Raw genomic sequence first — 19,537 nt, 5'->3', positions numbered from 1 at the left:
GAAATTGACACACCGTTTGTGTAGTCATGGGTTTAATCCTTAATTATGCCTAAGGGTAATATCATTGGACAGAATGCTTATTACATTGTTTAGCCAATCATCATCATGTACTTTTCTCTATATTGTTTCAAAGGGTTCTGTTCCTTTCATTCACACTGGATTTTCTATCTTTCCTGATATATTTTATACCAGCATTTCTTAAACCTGGTCCTGGAAGACCCAAAGGGGTTCACCTTTTAGTTTTTACCCTAGCACTACACACCTGATTCCACTAATCAACTCATCATCAAATCTCTGATCAGTGGAACCACGTGAGTGTAACACTAGAGCAAAAACTACCATGTGGACAATGTTGTGTCCCCAGGACCTGTTTTACAGGATATACATTCCACCTTGAATAACACTTGTATTTCCATTACTCCATTTTGCTTTTCCCGTGTTTCATTGCGTTGTTATCTCCGTGCTGTGTCCCCTGGCCCGTGACACCGTCGTCATTACCACCGCGCTGAGTATGTTCCATTCCCATAGCATCATAGCAACTGTCCACCTGTTTCTCTGGCTCACCAATTAATTAACAGAGGAATAAAAACCTCATCGAGAGTCACAACACCCAGCCTTTCTGCTGACTTAGTAGTTGTCCTTCGTTTCAGTAGTTATCGGCCAGCTTACTCATGCTTTCACGAGGAACCTCTTTTGATGTCTTGTGTGTGTGTGTGTGTGTGTGTAATTTGTCCAATCAATGATGTCGGCGTGCAGAATTGATTTATGCCATAACATCAGGTACATGGTATCTTTAATTAGTGACTACTTGCGATGTTATTACCGGATTTATCATCATAAATTACTAACAGGAAGATACATTAATTAATTATGTTCTAATCTATAAGTAGTGCTTGCAGTGTACAAAGCCCAATGGACCATGTAGTTTTATGTATTGTTTTAAGTGTACAAGTGTACCCTACGTCATGTACCTTTATGTATTGTTTTAAGTGTACAAGTGTACCCTACGTCATGTAGTTTTATGTATTGTTTTAAGTGTACAAGTGTACCCTACGTCATGTAGTTTTATGCCTTTAGGCCTACGTGCTTCAGAGGGGGGTTTATTAAGCTCTAACAGGATGGTTTATTAAGGTAGCTAGCTCTAACAGGATGGTTTATTAAGGTAGCTAGCTCTAACAGGATGGTTTATTAAGGTAGCTAGCTCTAACAGGATGGTTTATTAAGGTAGCTAGCTCTAACAGGATGGTTTATTAAGGTAGCTAGCTCCAACAGGATGGTTTATTTATTAAGGTAGCAGAGGGATATAGCTTAAGGTAACTAGCTCTAATAGGATGGTTTATTAAGGTAGCCAGCTCTAACAGAGGGGTTTATTAAGGTAGCTAGCTCTAACAGGATGGTTTATTAAGGTAGCCAGCTCTAACAGGATGGTTTATTAAGGTAGCTAGCTCTAACAGAGGGGTTTATTAAGGTAGCTAGCTCTAACAGGATGGTTTATTAAGGTAGCTAGCTCTAACAGGATGGTTTATTAAGGTAGCTAGCTCTAACAAGATGGTTTATTAAGGTAGCTAGCTCTAACAGAGGGGTTTATTAAGGTAGCTAGCTCTAACAGAGGGGTTTATTAAGGTAGCTAGCTCTAACAGGATGGTTTATTAAGGTAGCTAGCTCTAACAGGATGGTTTATTAAGGTAGCTAGCTCTAACAGGATGGTTTATTAAGGTAGCTAGCTCTAACAGGATGGTTTATTAAGGTAGCTAGCTCTAACAGGATGGTTTATTAAGATAGCTAGCTCTAACAGGATGGTTTATTAAGGTAGCTAGCTCTAACAGGATGGTTTATTAAGGTAGCTAGCTCTAACAGGATGGTTTATTAAGGTAGCTAGCTCTAACAGGATGGTTTATTAAGGTAGCTAGCTCTAACAGAGGGGTTTATTAAGGTAGCTAGCTCTAACAGAGGGGTTTATTAAGGTAGCTAGTTCTAACAGGATAGTTTATTAAGGTAGCTAGCTCTAACAGGATGGTTTATTAAGGTAGCTAGCTCTAACAGGATGGTTTATTAAGGTAGCTAGCTCTAACAGGATGGTTTATTAAGGTAGCCAGCTCTAACAGGATGGTTTATTAAGGTAACTAGCTCTAACAGGATGGTTTATTAAGGTAACTAGCTCTAACAGGATGGTTTATTAAGGTAGCTAGCTCTAACAGGATGGTTTATTAAGGTAGCTAGCTCTAACAGGATGGTTTATTAAGGTAGCTAGCTCTAACAGGATGGTTTATTAAGGTAGCCAGCTCCAACAGGATAGTTTATTAAGGTAGCTAGCTCTAACAGGATGGTTTATTAAGGTAACTAGCTCTAACAGGATGGTTTATTAAGGTAACTAGCTCTAACAGAGGGGTTTATTAAGGTAGATAGCTCTAACAAGATGGTTTATTAAGGTAGCTAGCTCTAACAGAGGGGTTTATTAAGGTAGCTAGTTCTAACAGGATAGTTTATTAAGGTAGCTAGCTCTAACAGGATGGTTTATTAAGGTAACTAGCTCTAACAGGATGGTTTATTAAGGTAGCTAGCTCTAACAGAGGGGTTTATTAAGGTAGCTAGCTCTAACAGGATGGTTTATTAAGGTAGCCAGCTCTAACAGGATGGTTTATTAAGGTAACTAGCTCTAACAGGATGGTTTATTAAGGTAACTAGCTCTAACAGGATGGTTTATTAAGGTAACTAGCTCTAACAGGATGGTTTATTAAGGTAGCTAGCTCTAACAAGATGGTTTATATATATTTTTTATTTAACCTTTATTCAACTAGGTAAGTCAGTTAAGAACAAATTCTTATTTACAATGACGGCCTAGGAACAGTGGGTTAACTGGGGCAGTAGGTTAACATTGGGCAGAAAGACAAATTTTGACCTTGTCAGCTCGGGGATTCGATCTAGCAACCTTTCGGTTACTAGCCTAACGCTCTAACTACTTGCCGCCCCAAAGGTAGCCAGGTCTAACAGGGTGGTTAATTAAGGTAGCTAGCTCTAACAGGATGGTTTATTAAGGTAGCCAGGTCTAACAGGATGGTTTATTAAGGTAGCTAGCTCTAACAGGATAGTTTATTAAGGTAGCTAGCTCTAAGCTCTCAGTCATGGCCAAGCTAGTAGGCCTTTCCATTGTTTTATATTTTTCCATTAGTGTTTGACAGTGCTTTTAATTTGTGTTATTTTCATTCTACTTCCTCTTTGTCCTTTAGCACCCAATTACACCAGACAGAATACCCCAACATTATAATCCGAATACCTTGCATTTATAATCCATACAAGCTGTAGCCTGGGGTTTTATTTTTAATTTTTCTGATAGGTGGAAAGAGATAAAAAACAAAAACGTTAGGCTAGGATTATTGTTGTTTTTCTCTGAAATAAAAGCATAATCAGTACGATCCTGAATATGATTAGAAAATAAGTATTGTGGAGCTGAAGGTCTGCCCTAAAGCTGCTCCATCTGTTCTCCATCATAATAACCCTAGGAGATTGCAGTGTCATACTGCCATAATATAAACAGTCTGCTCAATTAAACTAACACGACGATGCTGGAAACGGATGGAATCAGTGGGTGTCTATCATGTTGTCACAGGCTTCGAATATAATAGAATTACTTCATATTATCCACACAAATGCTATTTTATTAAGCGAAACCTCGTCCCCAGGCTGGCGCAAGAGGATTGCGCAAAGCATTAAAAATGTATTTCAAATTCTGTAGGATAGAAGTGGCAAAACCCCTGAATCGACAGAGACCTAGACACAGTGCTACTTTCAACAGACCTAAAGACAGTGCTAATTTCAACAGACCTAGAGACAGTGCTAATTTCAACAGACCTAGAGACAGTGCTAATTTCAACAGACCTAGAGACAGTGCTAATTTCAACAGACATAGACACAGTGCTAATTTAAACAGACCTAGAGACAGTGCTAATTTCAACAGACATAGACACAGTGCAAATTTCAACAGACAGAGACAGTGCTAATTTCAACAGACCTAGACACAGTGCTAATTTCAACAGACCTAGACACAGTGCTAATTTAAACAGACCTAGACACAGTGCTAATTTCAACAGACCTAGACACAGTGCTAATTTCAACATCAGAGGTACTCATGATGAAACTACTTCTAAAGGCAAGAGCACATTGGGCACAGATGTCAGTTCAACGTCTAGGTTTGATTTACATTTGGTTGAGTTGTCAACTAACGTGAAATCAACAACAACAACAAAACATCTTTACTTTGATGACTTTTTTTTGTAAATCCAATCAGTATTCCACATTGATTCAACATCATCACATTGCATTTGTTGTTGTTGTTGTTGTTGTTGTTGTTGTTGTTGTTGTTGTTGTTGTTGTTGTTGAAATGATGTGGAAACAACGTTGATTGAACCAGTTTTTTTTGGCCCAGTGGGACCTGAACAAGTGTCACTGAACTGAACACTCCTCTCATAGTTATTTCCTTACACAGACATCGGTTTAACTCTCTTCCTCCAGACAGCACATTTACATAATCTATTTACATTTTATTAATTTGACAGAAGCTTTTATCCTGAGAGACTTATCAGTGGGCAAAAAAAAAAAAAAGGTTGATGTCACCTTTTAATCCATTTTGACAATTGGGTTATAATCAGTACCTGCACAATCTCATGTCTTCCATCACCTTGGCATTAATCCCTGTATATCCTGTACATAATATACCTATCCCGTATCCCCAGCCTCTGCTGTTTGACAGTGATTCAACCTTCTCCTGTGTGATACCACAGGTGTGTGGATCCATACTGCAGGATTAGGATCTATACAGGGTTGTTGCAGACCTGGGTTCAAACGCTATTTGAAATCTTTCAGATAACCTTGAGAGTTTGCTTTAGTCTGCGTGGAGTTCCAAGCGGGCAGTGTTTGCAGTTTTGCGACATTTATATTGGTTTATTGCACCAGAAATCCTTAATCACTACCAGCTATAGTATTTTAAATGATTTCAAATAGTACTTGAGCCCAGGTCTGGAGACAGGAGTGCGCTGCTGTTTACCAGCGGCTGGTATAATCAGGTAGTCCTACCCTGGGAGGATTAGCACATTGTCTCTGGCTCAGATATAGATCAGTCATTTCACATTTCCTCCTCCAGACTGCTTAACAGAGATTCTGACAGACTATCGCGCTCACTCAGCGGAGCTCTTCTACATCGTATTGTCAAATATGTTGAAGCCCATTCAGAAAAGTGATGTTGACACACCTGGTTGTAAATCCAAGTGAAGTGAGCTGAGTAATTGAACAAAAGGGCTCTGAGAAATGATGTATATAAACCCTTTAAACATTTCAAATAGAAAATTACAAGTGTTTAAGTATTTTTTTGTTATTGTAATATAGTGGGTACAGTAACATTAGAACTTTAAAACAAAATTATACTTTAATTTTAAGGAAAATGTTTTGATATATTTCTTTAGTAAAAATGGTATGTTTAGCTCACATAATATAATGTAAAAGTATGTATTAAGGTTGTCTGTAATAGAATAAACATGTCAGAAAACAAATGTAGACGTGAATAAGGGGTGTGGGAGGGAGGTGTGATGGCTTTCAAACAGCGCCCCCTGTCAGTCGTCTAATGTATATATAAATCATTGGTTCTGAGGCACTACAACTTCACATCTACTAGTTAGTATAGACATTGGAATTTACACTCTGAGAAATGTCTTTATTGTTTTGAAACTTCTGTATGTGTAATGTTTACTGTTCATTTTTATTGTTTATTTCACTTTATATATTCACTTTATACATTATCTACCTCACTTGCTTTGGCAATGTTAACACGTTTCCCATGCCAATAAAGCCCTTGAATTGAATTGAAAAGAAAGGGATCCGAAATTTTTTGGGGGGCTGTCCCCATAGGAGAACCATTTTTAGTTCCAGGTAGAACCCTTTTAGGTTCCGGGTAGAACCCTCTGTGGAAAGGTTTCTACATGGAACCCAAAAGGGTTCTACCTGGAACCATAATGGGTTCTTCAAAGGGTTCTCCTATATGGGAACAGTGGAAGAACCATTTTGGGTTCTTTTTTTTCTAAGAGTGTAGTCATTTCTTGAAGAACCGTCCTCTCCCCTGTCTTGTCCTCGGAAACACTGTCTGCTCTTTATATCTCGTTAGATATTCATGTCATTTCAAACAAGTGAAAAAGTTCTTATCAAACAGAATATCATGAAAAAAAACTCTCCATCAAGTCACTTCTCAAAAACGTATCAAAAAACATTAATGATGTGTGAAGATTTAATAGGTATGAGAGAGAATTTTAATGATTTCAAAATAATTTTCTCCTCGAAAATCACCTTACCATAGAATAGCCCTTTTCAATATTCACTCTGCACGTCTTTATGAACGCTGGAAAGACACATGTGACATCATATATATGACATCTCAATGCCTTATTATCCTCATGATCATATAATGGCACCAATACAGGAGTAAAGTACCAGGGCCTTATGTTGGTATCTAATACAGGAGTAAAGTACCAGGGCCTTATGTTGGTATCTAATACAGGAGTCAAGTACCAGGGCCTTATGTTGGTGTCTAATACAGGAGTAAAGTACCAGGGCCTTATGTTGGTATCTAATACAGGAGTAAAGTACCAGGGCCTTATGTTGGTGTCTAATACAGGAGTAAAGTACCAGGGCCTTATGTTGGTGTCTAATACAGGAGTAAAGTACCAGGGCCTTATGTTGGTATCTAATACAGGAGTAAAGTACCAGGGCCTTATGTTGGTATCTAATACAGGAGTAAAGTACCAGGGCCTTATGTTGGTGTCTAATACAGGAGTAAAGTACCAGGGCCTTATGTTGGTGTCTAATACAGGAGTAAAGTACCAGGGCCTTATGTTGGTGTCTAATACAGGAGTAAAGTACCAGGGCCTTATGTTGGTGTCTAATACAGGAGTAAAGTACCAGGGCCTTATGTTGGTATTTAATAAAGGAGTAAAGTACCAGGGCCTTATGTTGGTGTCTAATACAGGAGTAAAGTACCAGGGCCTTATGTTGGTATTTAATACAGGAGTATAGTACCAGGGCCTTATGTTGGTGTCTAATACAGGAGTAAAGTACCAGGGCCTTATGTTGGTGTCTAAATCAGGAGTAAAGTACCAGGGCCTTATGTTGGTGTCTAATACAGGAGTAAAGTACCAGGGCCTTATGTTGGTGTCTAATACAGGAGTAAAGTACCAGGGCCTTATGTTGGTATTTAATAAAGGAGTAAAGTACCAGGGCCTTATGTTGGTATCTAATACAGGAGTAAAGTACCAGGGCCTTATGTTGGAATCTAATACAGGAGTAAAGTACCAGGGCCTTATGTTGGTATCTAATACAGGAGTAAAGTACCAGGGCCTTATGTTGGTATCTAATACAGGAGTAAAGTACCAGGGCCTTATGTTGGTATCTAATACAGGAGTAAAGTACCAGGGCCTTATGTTGGTGTCTAATACAGGAGTACAGTACCAGGGCCTTATGTTGGTATCTAATACAGGAGTAAAGTACCAGGGCCTTATGTTGGTGTCTAATACAGGAGTAAAGTACCAGGGCCTTATGTTGGTATCTAATACAGGAGTAAAGTACCAGGGCCTTATGTTGGAATCTAATACAGGAGTAAAGTACCAGGGCCTTATGTTGGTATCTAATACAGGAGTAAAGTACCAGGGCCTTATGTTGGTATCCAATACAGGAGTAAAGTACCAGGGCCTTATGTTGGAATCTAATACAGGAGTAAAGTACCAGGGCCTTATGTTGGTGTCTAATACAGGAGTAAAGTACCAGGGCCTTATGTTGGTATCTAATACAGGAGTATAGTACCAGGGCCTTATGTTGGTGTCTAATACAGGAGTAAAGTACCAGGGCCTTATGTTGGTGTCTAAATCAGGAGTAAAGTACCAGGGCCTTATGTTGGTGTCTAATACAGGAGTAAAGTACCAGGGCCTTATGTTGGTATCTAATACAGGAGTAAAGTACCAGGGCCTTATGTTGGTTTCTAATACAGGAGTATAGTACCAGGGCCTTATGTTGGTGTCTAATACAGGAGTAAAGTACCAGGGCCTTATGTTGGTGTCTAATACAGGAGTAAAGTACCAGGGCCTTATGTTGGTGTCTAATACAGGAGTAAAGTACCAGGGCCTTATGTTGGTGTCTAATACAGGAGTAAAGTACCAGGGCCTTATGTTGGTATCTAATACAGGAGTAAAGTACCAGGGCCTTATGTTGGTATCTAATACAGGAGTACAGTACCAGGGCCTTATGTTGGTGTCTAAATCAGGAGTAAAGTACCAGGGCCTTATGTTGGTGTCTAAATCAGGAGTAAAGTACCAGGGCCTTATGTTGGAATCTAATACAGGAGTAAAGTACCAGGGCCTTATGTTGGTATCTAATACAGGAGTATAGTACCAGGGCCTTATGTTGGTATCTAATACAGGAGTAAAGTACCAGGGCCTTATGTTGGTATCTAATACAGGAGTAAAGTACCAGGGCCTTATGTTGGTGTCTAATACAGGAGTAAAGTACCAGGGCCTTATGTTGGTGTCTAATACAGGAGTAAAGTACCAGGGCCTTATGTTGGTATTTAATACAGGAGTACAGTACCAGGGCCTTATGTTGGTGTCTAATACAGGAGTAAAGTACCAGGGCCTTATGTTGGTATTTAATACAGGAGTATAGTACCAGGGCCTTATGTTGGTATTTAATACAGGAGTAAAGTACCAGGGCCTTATGTTGGTATTTAATACAGGAATACAGTACCAGGGCCTTGTGTTGGTGTCTAATACAGGAGTATAGTACCAGGGCCTTATGTTGGTATTTAATACAGGAGTACACGGTGGCAATGTGAGTCAGAAGCGCAAAACTTTGTTGGTTGGTCGGATCGTGAGCGAGCGGCAGCGCCGTTCCCTTCCTTCTTCGCGTTCCCCCCACTCTCTTTTTTTTTCTCCCGTTTCCTCGCTCTCATTCATTTCCTCCCTATTAAAACCACCAGGCAGCTAATGCACAGTACAATTACTGAGGCTGATAATGAACTTCCCTTTGTGACTCTTTAATGAACGTATTGCGCTGTGTATGAAACAAGCTACTCTTGCATCGCTGTCGGGCCGACTGAGAACTCTTTCTTCATCGACTTTACAGAAACAGGCCCTCGAGGTCTATCTATCCTGTCTGGAAAAGTGGACACACCTGACCAATTGAACTTTTCTCAGTTGTATTATGCTGTTGTTGTTGTTGTTGTTGTTATTGTTGTTGTTGTTGTGCCCCTGCTCACCCCTTTGAAATGAGCGACTAAACTCCTCTTTCCTCACATCTGTGTCTTCTCACCAGGCCGTGCCCTACTCTACACACCCTACACTTCCGGGCCTCCACCCTCTTCCCGTCCCTGTTGCCCGTCCGTCCCGCCCCTCCCTCCCTCTGTAGTGAGTCATGAAGTGGTCCCTGTGGAGCCTACTGCTGCTGGTGGTGCGTCTGTGTTCCCCAGGACGAAGTGACTGCCAGGGTGACTGCCTGGCCTGTGGTCTCCTACTACCCCTACCCAACCCCCAGACCCAGCAGCAAACATTCAACACACTGGTGAGTGACTGTGTGTGTGTGTGTATGTCCTGCATGCAGAATGGGGATGATGGTTGTATGGATAATGGTTGTATGGAGGATGGTTGTATGGTTGTATGGATGATGGTTGTATGGATGATGGATGTGTGGATGATGGATGATGGTTGTATGGATGATGGTTGTATGGATGATAGATGATGGTTGTATGGATGATGGATGATGGTTGTATGGATGACGGTTGTATGGATGATGGTTGTATGGATGACGGTTGTATGGATGACGGTTGTATGGATGATGGATGATGGTTGTATGGATGATGGTTGTATGGATGATAGATGATGGTTGTATGGATGACGGTTGTATGGTTGTATGGATGATGGATGATGGTTGTATGGATGACGGTTGTATGGATGACGGTTGTATGGATGACGGTTGTATGGATGATGGATGATGGATGATAGATGATGGTTGTATGGATGATAGATGATGGTTGTATGGATGATGGATGATGGTTGTATGGATGACGGTTGTATGGATGTGCGGATGATAGATGATGGTTGTATGGATGAAAGTTGTAGTGTGATCATCATTGTTTATTTGGAAGAAAAACGTTCTCCCTAAAAGTTTAACGACACAGCGTTTACAAGTTAGAACAGTAATTGAGTATTCTGCCATTAAGGTGACTCATGGGATGTAGCAGTGCTAATGTAGAAAATAATTCTAATGATGCTTCTGACTGAGGCAGCTTAACGAAGCAAATAGCACACCTGGGTTTAAACACTATTAGACATTTTTTTTGTTCAGTGTTTGCTCTAGCTTGCCTGGAGTGCCAGATGGGGTGATGAGTTTTTCAGTACTGGGACTATTCTATTGGTTCCATTAAGCCAGTCAAGCTTAATCAAGCCCAGCTCAAGTATTTGAAATGGTTTCAAATACTCTTTGAACCCAAGTAGTTCTGAGACATAGCAGTGCTGATAATGATTCTGTGGGCTGGTGCAGCTGGGTGATAGAGCTCTGTGGTAATATAGCAGCTAATTGGCTGTTGCAGCTGGGTGATAGAGCTCTGTGGTAATAGGGCAGCTAATTGGCTGTTGCAGCTGGGTGATAGAACTCTGTGGTAATATAGCAGCTAATTGATTGGTGCAGCTGGGGATAGAGCTCTGTGGTAATATAGCAGCTAATTGATTGGTGCAGCTGGGGATAGAGCTCTGTGGTAATATAGCAGCTAATTGGCTGTTGCAGCTGGGTGATAGAACTCTGTGGTAATATAGCAGCTAATTGGCTGTTGCAGCTGGGTGATAGAGCTCTGTGGTAATATAGCAGCTAATTGATTGGTGCAGCTGGGGATAGAGCTCTGTGGTAATATAGCAGCTAATTGATTGGTGCAGCTGGGGATAGAGCTCTGTGGTAATATAGCAGCTAATTGGCTGTTGCAGCTGGGTGATAGAGCTCTGTGGTAATATAGCAGCTAATTGGCTGTTGCAGCTGGGTGATAGAGCTCTGTGGTAATATAGCAGCTAATTGGCTGTTGCAGCTGGGTGATAGAGCTCTGTGGTGCTCTGTATTAGCTGTTTATGAGGGTGATGCAGACAGAGATTGATGATTGACACATTGTATCAGGAACTTCTAGATGGAAAGATTGTGGTTTTATTGGTAAATAGATTCCCCACCACTCACTGAGAGATTGTGAGGCCATTACATGGTCTGCATTCACACACACACACACACACACACACAAATTGCTGCAAAGATCTGACGTGAGGAGAATCTCCCGGTGAGCCCATTTCCATTTGAGACGGATAAATCATTTCCGCCAATAGCTACCCATTCTCTTTGATGTGAGCCGCATTTCATACAACTCTCTTCAATTCATCTCCAATCCGAAGGGGAATTAGTCAACAGGATTTACTGTTTACTTCATCAAAACTGACAATTACAGCTATCATGGGCCTGTCAGGTTTGTGCATGAGTCTCAAATGACTCCCTTTAACCCAAACAAACGTACAGGGCTACTTGACGCAGAGGACATATAGTCTAGACTCTACTAACACCTCTCCCTGTCCTTCTCTGTCCACAGGTGTGTCTGTTGGAGTGTGAGGGTCACGTCTCCACTGCCCTCACCTGGGAGCTGTGTCAGCGAGCCATCCTACCGCACTATCTCCTCCAACCAGATGGCGGTGCTGTGTCTAGGAGAGCAGCAGAGGAGCTGAACCTGGGCCCTGTACACCTGGAGTCTGATGGACAACTCCTCTACTCTGCAGCCATGGAGCACTACCAGCAGGACAGAGAAGACCAGGAAGACAGGGCCCTGGAGCAACGTGATGCCCAGTACGACTCCTCCCCACTGGGCTCGACCGAGGAGGAAGACTCCCTGGCTCTGGAAAACAGGGAGGAGAAGAAGGAGGAAGAGGACAGGAGGAGGAGCAGTCAGGGGGAGGGAGGAGATGAGGAGGAGGAAGCCACGGTCCAGCTGACCAAGCGTTTCGGGGGCTTCCTGAAAGGTCACCACGGTTATAGGAAGTTTATTGGCGGGCCGGTGGGGCGGCCACTGCAGAAACGCCTAGGAGGGTTCATCGGGATCAGGAAGTCGGCCAGGAAGTGGAACAACCAGAAGAGGGTGAGCCAGCTCCTCCGGCAGTACCTGGGGATGACCAGCAGCAGCATCCCTGGCCGCGGTGTTGGTCGGTTCAATAACCCAGGCCAGGGATTCAGGAGGCTACCCAGCCGGCTGTAGCCTCCCCTTCCCTCCACAACCCCCTGGGAGAGCAGAATTCTCTTCTCCCCTTCCCTCCACAACCCCCTGGGGGAGAAGAATTCTCTCCTCCCCTTCCCTCCACAACCCCCTGGGGGAGCAGAATTCTCTTCTCCGCGTGCCTCCACAACCCCCTGGGGGAGCAGAATTCTCTTCTCCCCGTGCAACCACAACCCCCTGGGGGAGCAGAATTCTCTTCTCCCCGTGCAACCACCCTCCCAAGAACCTCCATAGAAATGATAATAACTTTAGTTTACCGTTTGTCTACTATTATTTTAGTGTTCTGTTCCTATAGTTACCAACTATGTCTACAGGGACCGTGAACTCCCTCGTACCTCATCAGCCTAATGAAGAAGAGTAACGATATGGTCATTCTGAAACACATTCGGTGTTGTGAAGAGAAAGTAAGGAACGTTTCCTTCCAACCAATCAATGTTTCTCCCCCTCTACCGCCCCAGTTAATGAACTGCATCCTGAAAAATAAAAGTACAATGTAATATTTTGTGTCAGTATCGTAAAATCCAGACGACATGATACTAGATATAATACCAACCCATGTTAGGATGATGGATGGATGTTTATGATCTATGTATGCACTTTAACTTTTTATTTATTTAAAGCTTGAGCGAGTGAGGGGTTGCATTTGTTATTTGCACTGTTCACAGTCTCTGGGTCATTAAAGAACTGGTGATCTGCATCTTCTCTATTCTGAGAATATACTGTATGTCACTGGGCAGAGAACAGTCGTCACTATCTGGCCAAGTTGCAAAGTTGGAAGCCCCTGCCTATTCTACAATTTCTCTTCTTAAAATCAGATTTTAAACCTAACCCTAACCTTAATCCTAAACTTAGCCTTTACCTCCAACCTTAGGCTTGCCCACCTCATTTTTTATTTCCACCAAAAAGCGCCTTTTAGTTTTTCATAAATGTTTACTATATAGCCAACTTAGATTTTGCAGCTTGGGCATATAGTGGCAACCGCAGATTGGATCAGCTACCAGACAGTAGATATTAGGGTAACACTGCCAACTGGTGTTGTGTTGGTAGAGTAGAATCAGCATACTAGAGAGTAGGGTTACACTGCCCCTGGTGTTGGTAGAGTAGATCAGCATCCCAGACAGTAGGGTAACACTGCCCCCTGGTGTTATGTTAGTAGAGTAGAATCAGCATCCCAGACAGTAGGGTACCACTGCCACCTGGTGTTGGTAGAGTAGATCAGCATCCCAGACAGTAGGGTAACACTGCCCTCTGGTGTTGGTAGAGTAGATCAGCATCCCAGACAGTAGGGTAACACTGCCCCCTGGTGTTGGTAGAGTAGATCAGCATCCCAGACAGTAGGGTAACAATGCCCCCTGGTGTTGTGTTGGTAGAGTAGATCAGCATACCAGACAGTAGGGTAACACTGCCCCCTGGTGTTGGTAGAGTAGATCAGCATCCCAGACAGTAGGGTAACACTGCCACCTGGTGTTGGTAGAGTAGATCAGCATCCCAGACAGTAGGGTAACACTGCCCTCTGGTGTTGGTAGAGTAGATCAGCATCCCAGACAGTAGGGTAACACTGCCCCCTGGTGTTGGTAGAGTAGATCAGCATCCCAGACAGTAGGGTAACAATGCCCCCTGGTGTTGTGTTGGTAGAGTAGATCAGCATACCAGACAGTAGGGTAACACTGCCCCCTGGTGTTGGTAAAGTAGATCAGCATCCCAGACAGTAGGGTTACACTGCCCCCTGGTGTTGGTAGAGTAGAATCAGCATCCCAGACAGTAGGGTAACAATGCCCCCTGGTGTTAGTAGAGTAGAATCAGCATCCCACACAGTAGGGTAACACTGCCCCCTGGTGTTGGTAGAGTAGATCAGCATCCCAGACAGTAGGGTACCACTGCCCCCTGGTGTTGGTAGAGTAGATCAGCATCCCAGACAGTAGGGTAACACTGCCCCCTGGTGTTGGTAGAGTAGATCAGCATCCCAGACAGTAGGGTAACACTGCCCCCTGGTGTTGGTAGAGTAGATCAGCATCCCAGACAGTAGGGTACCACTGCCCCCTGGTGTTGGTAGAGTAGATCAGCATCCCAGACAGTAGGGTAACACTGCCCCCTGGTGTTGGTAGAGTAGATCAGCATCCCAGACAGTAGGGTACCACTGCCCCCTGGTGTTGGTAGAGTAGATCAGCATCCCAGACAGTAGGGTACCACTGCCCCCTGGTGTTGGTAGAGTAGATCAGCATCCCAGACAGTAGGGTACCACTGCCCCCTGGTGTTAGTAGAGTAGAATCAGCATCCCAGACAGTAGGGTACCACTGCCCCCTGGTGTTAGTAGAGTAGAATCAGCATCCCAGACAGTAGGGTACCACTGCCCCCTGGTGTTGGTAGAGTAGATCAGCATACCAGACAGTAGGGTAACACTGCCCCCTGGTGTTGGTAGAGTAGATCAGCATCCCAGACAGTAGGGTAACACTGCCCCCTGGTGTTGGTAGAGTAGATCAGCATCCCAGACAGTAGGGTAACACTGCCCCCTGGTGTTGGTAGAGTAGATCAGCATCCCAGACAGTAGGGTACCACTGCCCCCTGGTGTTGGTAGAGTAGATCAGCATCCCAGACAGTAGGGTAACACTGCCCCCTGGTGTTGGTAGAGTAGATCAGCATCCCAGACAGTAGGGTAACACTGCCCCCTGGTGTTGGTAGAGTAGATCAGCATCCCAGACAGTAGGGTAACACTGCCCCCTGGTGTTGGTAGAGTAGATCAGCATCCCAGACAGTAGGGTAACACTGCCCTCTGGTGTTGGTAGAGTAGATCAGCATCCCAGACAGTAGGGTAACACTGCCCCCTGGTGTTGGTAGAGTAGATCATGTCCTGTATTTGTTTTCTAGGATACATACCAAACTGAATTTACCACCTATCTGATTTTAACAACAACAAAAAAAAAGGCAAGATGAGAGATATGTGCATGTTATCTTCTTGCTACTGTATGAAACACAGTTTGTCTGCTTGTCTGAAAATACTCAATAACACAACACTATGTTACGGTTTTAGGTTAGAATTTCACCTGTTAGAGGTTGATATTGTTTTGCCATACCTCTAGGCAGTATTTATCCAGTGGGGTATGTTAAAGAGTGTGTGTTTGTGAGTACACGTCTCTCGTTCATACACAAAGAACTTTGGGAATACAGTGTACATTTCTAACGTGTATTATTGTTTAAAAGTCTTTAAGAAACCTGTATAGAGAAAAATATAATAAATGAATTTGCTATTTCTCTTGTGGACTGTCGTTACAGAAAATTGTCAGTGCCCGATATTCTCAGTGGTTATTTCTGTTGATACATTATTTGATTGTGTTAATAACATTAGACAATACGTTTTTGTTGTTTCGTTAGAAGGCTAATACAAATTTAGTTGTCTAATTGCCTGATCCCTTGGTAGTGGTCCAATAGTAGAATTGGGTTCAATTCCAATTAAAATCAATCAATACAGAAAGTGTTTTGAATAAAAATTCTAAACTTGACAAACTTTTGAAATAATTTGCTTCTCCTCTTCCATTTATTGAGAAATCATTGAGAACAAACACCATTTCAGTTTAAATTGCTGAATTGACTGCCCAATTCAAAATGACCCCAATACTGTCCAGAAGCTTACACAGACAGAACCATAACAATGCTTACCAAGACGGGGAAGAGTAAAATACTGTTATGGAAGGAACTGACTCGATTAAAAACCACAACGAGTCAAACCAAATGTAGCTTATTTATCATTATCCTCGTAAAAATACATTGCCATAAAATGTGCCAAAATATAACATAAACCTCTGTCTACCTCTCAGGCGGGACAGAAAGACAATCATTTAAAAAGAGACACAAACACAAAATAGTCCAAAGGAAGAACTCATAGATAGCACACCATGTAGAAGTAACAGGTTTCCATTACCTCCGTAGAGACCACAGGGAAGAATGAAATGTTGAAGAAGAAGAGAAAAAACATACAGTGGAAGGTGTGTAGAGATGCTCTCAGTGGAAGGGGAGGAGAGATGCTCTCAGTAGAAGGGGAGGAGAAATGCTCTCAGTGGAAGGGGAGGAGAAATGCTCTTGTAACAGTACAAATTTAAACCGTCCCCTCGCCCATACCCGGGCGCGAACTAGGGACCTTCTGCACACATCAACAGTCACCCTCGAAGCATCGTTACCCATCGCTCCACAAAAGCCGCGGCCCTTGCAGAGCAAGGGGAACTACTACTTCAAGGTCTCAGAGCAAGTGACGTCACTGATTGAAACGCTATTTAGCGCCCACGCTAACTAAACTAGCCGTTTCACATCTGTTACACTCACCCCCCTTTTGACCTTCCTCCTTTTTCCCGCAGCAACTAGTAATCCGGGTCAACAGCATCAATGTATCAGTTTTAGACCGTCCCCTCGCCCATACCCGGGCGCGAACTAGGGACCTTCTGCACACATCAACAGTCACCCTCGAAGCATCGTTACCCATCGCTCCACAAAAGCCGCGGCCCTTGCAGAGCAAGGGGAACTACTACTTCAAGGTCTCAGAGCAAGTGACGTCACTGATTGAAACGCTATTTAGCGCCCACGCTAACTAAACTAGCCGTTTCACATCTGTTACACTCTCAGTGGAAGGGGAGGAGAAATGCTCTCAGTGGAAGGGGAGGAGAAATGCTCTCAGTGGAAGGGGAGGAGAAATGCTCTCAGTGGAAGGTGTGTAGAAATGCTCTCAGTGGAAGGGGAGAAGAAATGCTCTCAGTGGAAGGGGAGGAGAAATGCTCTCAGTGGAAGGTGTGTAGAGATGCTCTCAGTGGAAGGTGTGTAGAGATGCTCTCAGTGGAAGGTGTGTAGAAATGCTCTCAGTGGAAGGGGAGAAGAAATGCTCTCAGTGGAAGGGGAGGAGAAATGCTCTCAGTGGAAGGGGAGGAGAAATGCTCTCAGTGGAAGGTGTGTAGAGATGCTCTCAGTGGAAGGGGAGGAGAAATGCTCTCAGTGGAAGGGGAGGAGAAATGCTCTCAGTGGAAGGGGAGGAGAAATGCTCTCAGTGGAAGGTGTGTAGAAATGCTCTCAGTGGAAGGGGAGAAGAAATGCTCTCAGTGGAAGGGGAGGAGAAATGCTCTCAGTGGAAGGGGAGGAGAAATGCTCTCAGTGGAAGGTGGAAGGAACCTGGGGACAGATCGGTTTCCTGTATAGAAGAAGAAGAATCCTGGATGGGGAGCAGTTAAGGGTTAAGTATCTTGTTCAAGAGTTCAACCAGGGATGGATATGAAGCTAGCCCGCTAGTACTGTTCAGACCAGGCTAGTAGGATATGAAGCTAGCCCGCTAGTACCGTTCAGACCAGGCTAGTAGGATATGAAGCTAGCCCGCTAGTACTGTTCAGACCAGGCTAGTAGGATATGAAGCTAGCCCGCTAGTACTATTCAGACCAGACTAGTAGGATATGAAGCTAGCCCGCTAGTACTATTCAGACCAGGCTAGTAGGATATGAAGCTAGCCCGCTAGTACTATTCAGACCAGGCTAGTAGGATATGAAGCTAGCCCGCTAGTACCGTTCAGACCAGGCTAGTAGGATATGAAGCTAGCCCGCTAGTACTGTTCAGACCAGGCTAGTAGGATATGAAGCTAGCCCGCTAGTACTATTCAGACCAGACTAGTAGGATATGAAGCTAGCCCGCTAGTACTATTCAGACCAGGCTAGTAGGATATGAAGCTAGCCCGCTAGTACTATTCAGACCAGGCTAGTAGGATATGAAGCTAGCCCGCTAGTACCGTTCAGACCAGGCTAGTAGGATATGAAGCTAGCCCGCTAGTACTGTTCAGACCAGGCTAGTAGGATATGAAGCTAGCCCGCTAGTACTATTCAGACCAGACTAGTAGGATATGAAGCTAGCCCGCTAGTACTATTCAGACCAGGCTAGTAGGATATGAAGCTAGCCCGCTAGTACTATTCAGACCAGGCTAGTAGGATATGAAGCTAGCCCGCTAGTACTATTCAGACCAGGCTAGTAGGATATGAAGCTAGCCCGCTAGTACTATTCAGACCAGGCTAGTAGGATATGAAGCTAGCCCGCTAGTACTATTCAGACCAGGCTAGTAGGATATGAAGCTAGCCCGCTAGTACTATTCAGACCAGGCTAGTAGGATATGAAGCTAGCCCGCTAGTGCTATTCAGACCAGGTTAGTAGGATATGAAGCTAGCCCGCTAGTACTATTCAGACCAGGCTAGTAGGATATGAAGCTAGCCCGCTAGTACTATTCAGACCAGGCTAGTAGGATATGAAGCTAGCCTGCTAGTACTATTCAGACCAGGCTAGTAGGATATGAAGCTAGCCCGATAGTACTATTCAGACCAGGCTAGTAGGATATGAAGCTAGCCCGCTAGTACTATTCAGACCAGGCTAGTAGGATATGAAGCTAGCCCGCTAGTACTATTCAGACCAGGCTAGTAGGATATGAAGCTAGCCCGCTAGTACTATTCAGACCAGGCTAGTAGGATATGAAGCTAGCCCGCTAGTACTATTCAGATCACACCAGGCCAGTCAAAGTTTGTTCTTGGAAATATTGTATGGCGCATACTTTGGACCCAAATGTTACCCAGGGCAACTAGCCAGTGCCCATCCCTGTGTTTAGCTAACTTCTATGGTTGTTGCCATGCTACACAGCACAAACAGGTCTGGGACGGAAGAGCATCGGTAGGCCTACCACATAACACAGTCTAACCTACTAGCTACTAGCACCACCATCACACACTGACGTACTTCTCAGGTCAACAAATAAAAAACTATATTCCTCGAGGGGAAAATAAACAAGGTAGAAAAAAAGGAAGTTGTTGTTGTTGATGGCTTTACAGGCCCTGATCCTGATCGTGTCCTCTCTTTTTCAGTCTCTTTCTTTCATCATCCTTCGTTCACACACTCGTTTAGTCTGTGAAGCGCTGGCAGGCTTTCTTCCAGCGGCAGGCCGTGCACCACTGCTCCTTGTGCTCCACTCCGTACACCTTACGACACTTCTTAGCCTCCCCTCGCCCCTTCCTACAGGGATGATACACAAGAAACGTTTCAGCCTCCCCTCGCCCCTTCCTACAGGGATGATACACAAGAAACGTTTCAGCCTCCCCTCGCCCCTTCCTACAGGGATGATACATAAGAAACGTTTCAGCCTCCCCTCGCCCCTTCCTACAGGGATGATACATAAGAAACGTTTCAGCCTCCCCTCATCCCTTCCTACAGGGATGA

The 19,537-nt window shown here is 43.7% G+C and overlaps 2 protein-coding genes across 5 annotated transcripts in view; one reads left to right on the top strand and one right to left on the bottom strand.

Annotated features, from left to right (window-relative positions):
- LOC110521110 (prepronociceptin-like) overlaps window positions 1-15,566 on the top strand; it is a 16,125-nt gene extending 559 nt beyond the window's left edge. The window contains exons 2-3 of the mRNA XM_036976316.2: window positions 9,343-9,588; window positions 11,645-15,566. Coding sequence (XP_036832211.1) covers window positions 9,442-9,588; window positions 11,645-12,301 — 804 coding nt within the window. The 5' untranslated portion in view covers window positions 9,343-9,441 and the 3' untranslated portion in view covers window positions 12,302-15,566. The remainder of the gene's footprint in view (window positions 1-9,342; window positions 9,589-11,644) is intronic.
- Window positions 15,567-15,821: 255 nt separating this feature from the next.
- Window positions 15,822-19,537, bottom strand: part of LOC110521109 (zinc finger protein 704) — a 30,242-nt gene continuing 26,526 nt past the window's right edge. For all 4 annotated transcript variants that reach the window (XM_090233509.1, XM_090233511.1, XM_090233510.1 and 1 more), the window contains exon 10: window positions 15,822-19,333. In XM_090233509.1, the coding sequence (XP_090089635.1) occupies window positions 19,222-19,333 (112 nt within the window). In that variant the 3' untranslated portion in view covers window positions 15,822-19,221. The remainder of the gene's footprint in view (window positions 19,334-19,537) is intronic.

The sequence above is a fragment of the Oncorhynchus mykiss genome, chromosome 4 (genome assembly GCF_057628025.1).
Source record: "Oncorhynchus mykiss isolate SJ-2025 chromosome 4, ASM5762802v1, whole genome shotgun sequence".
Taxonomy (NCBI): domain Eukaryota; kingdom Metazoa; phylum Chordata; class Actinopteri; order Salmoniformes; family Salmonidae; genus Oncorhynchus; species Oncorhynchus mykiss.
Note: the sequence above shows the minus strand (reverse complement) of the source record. Positions and strands in the feature narration are given on the sequence as shown.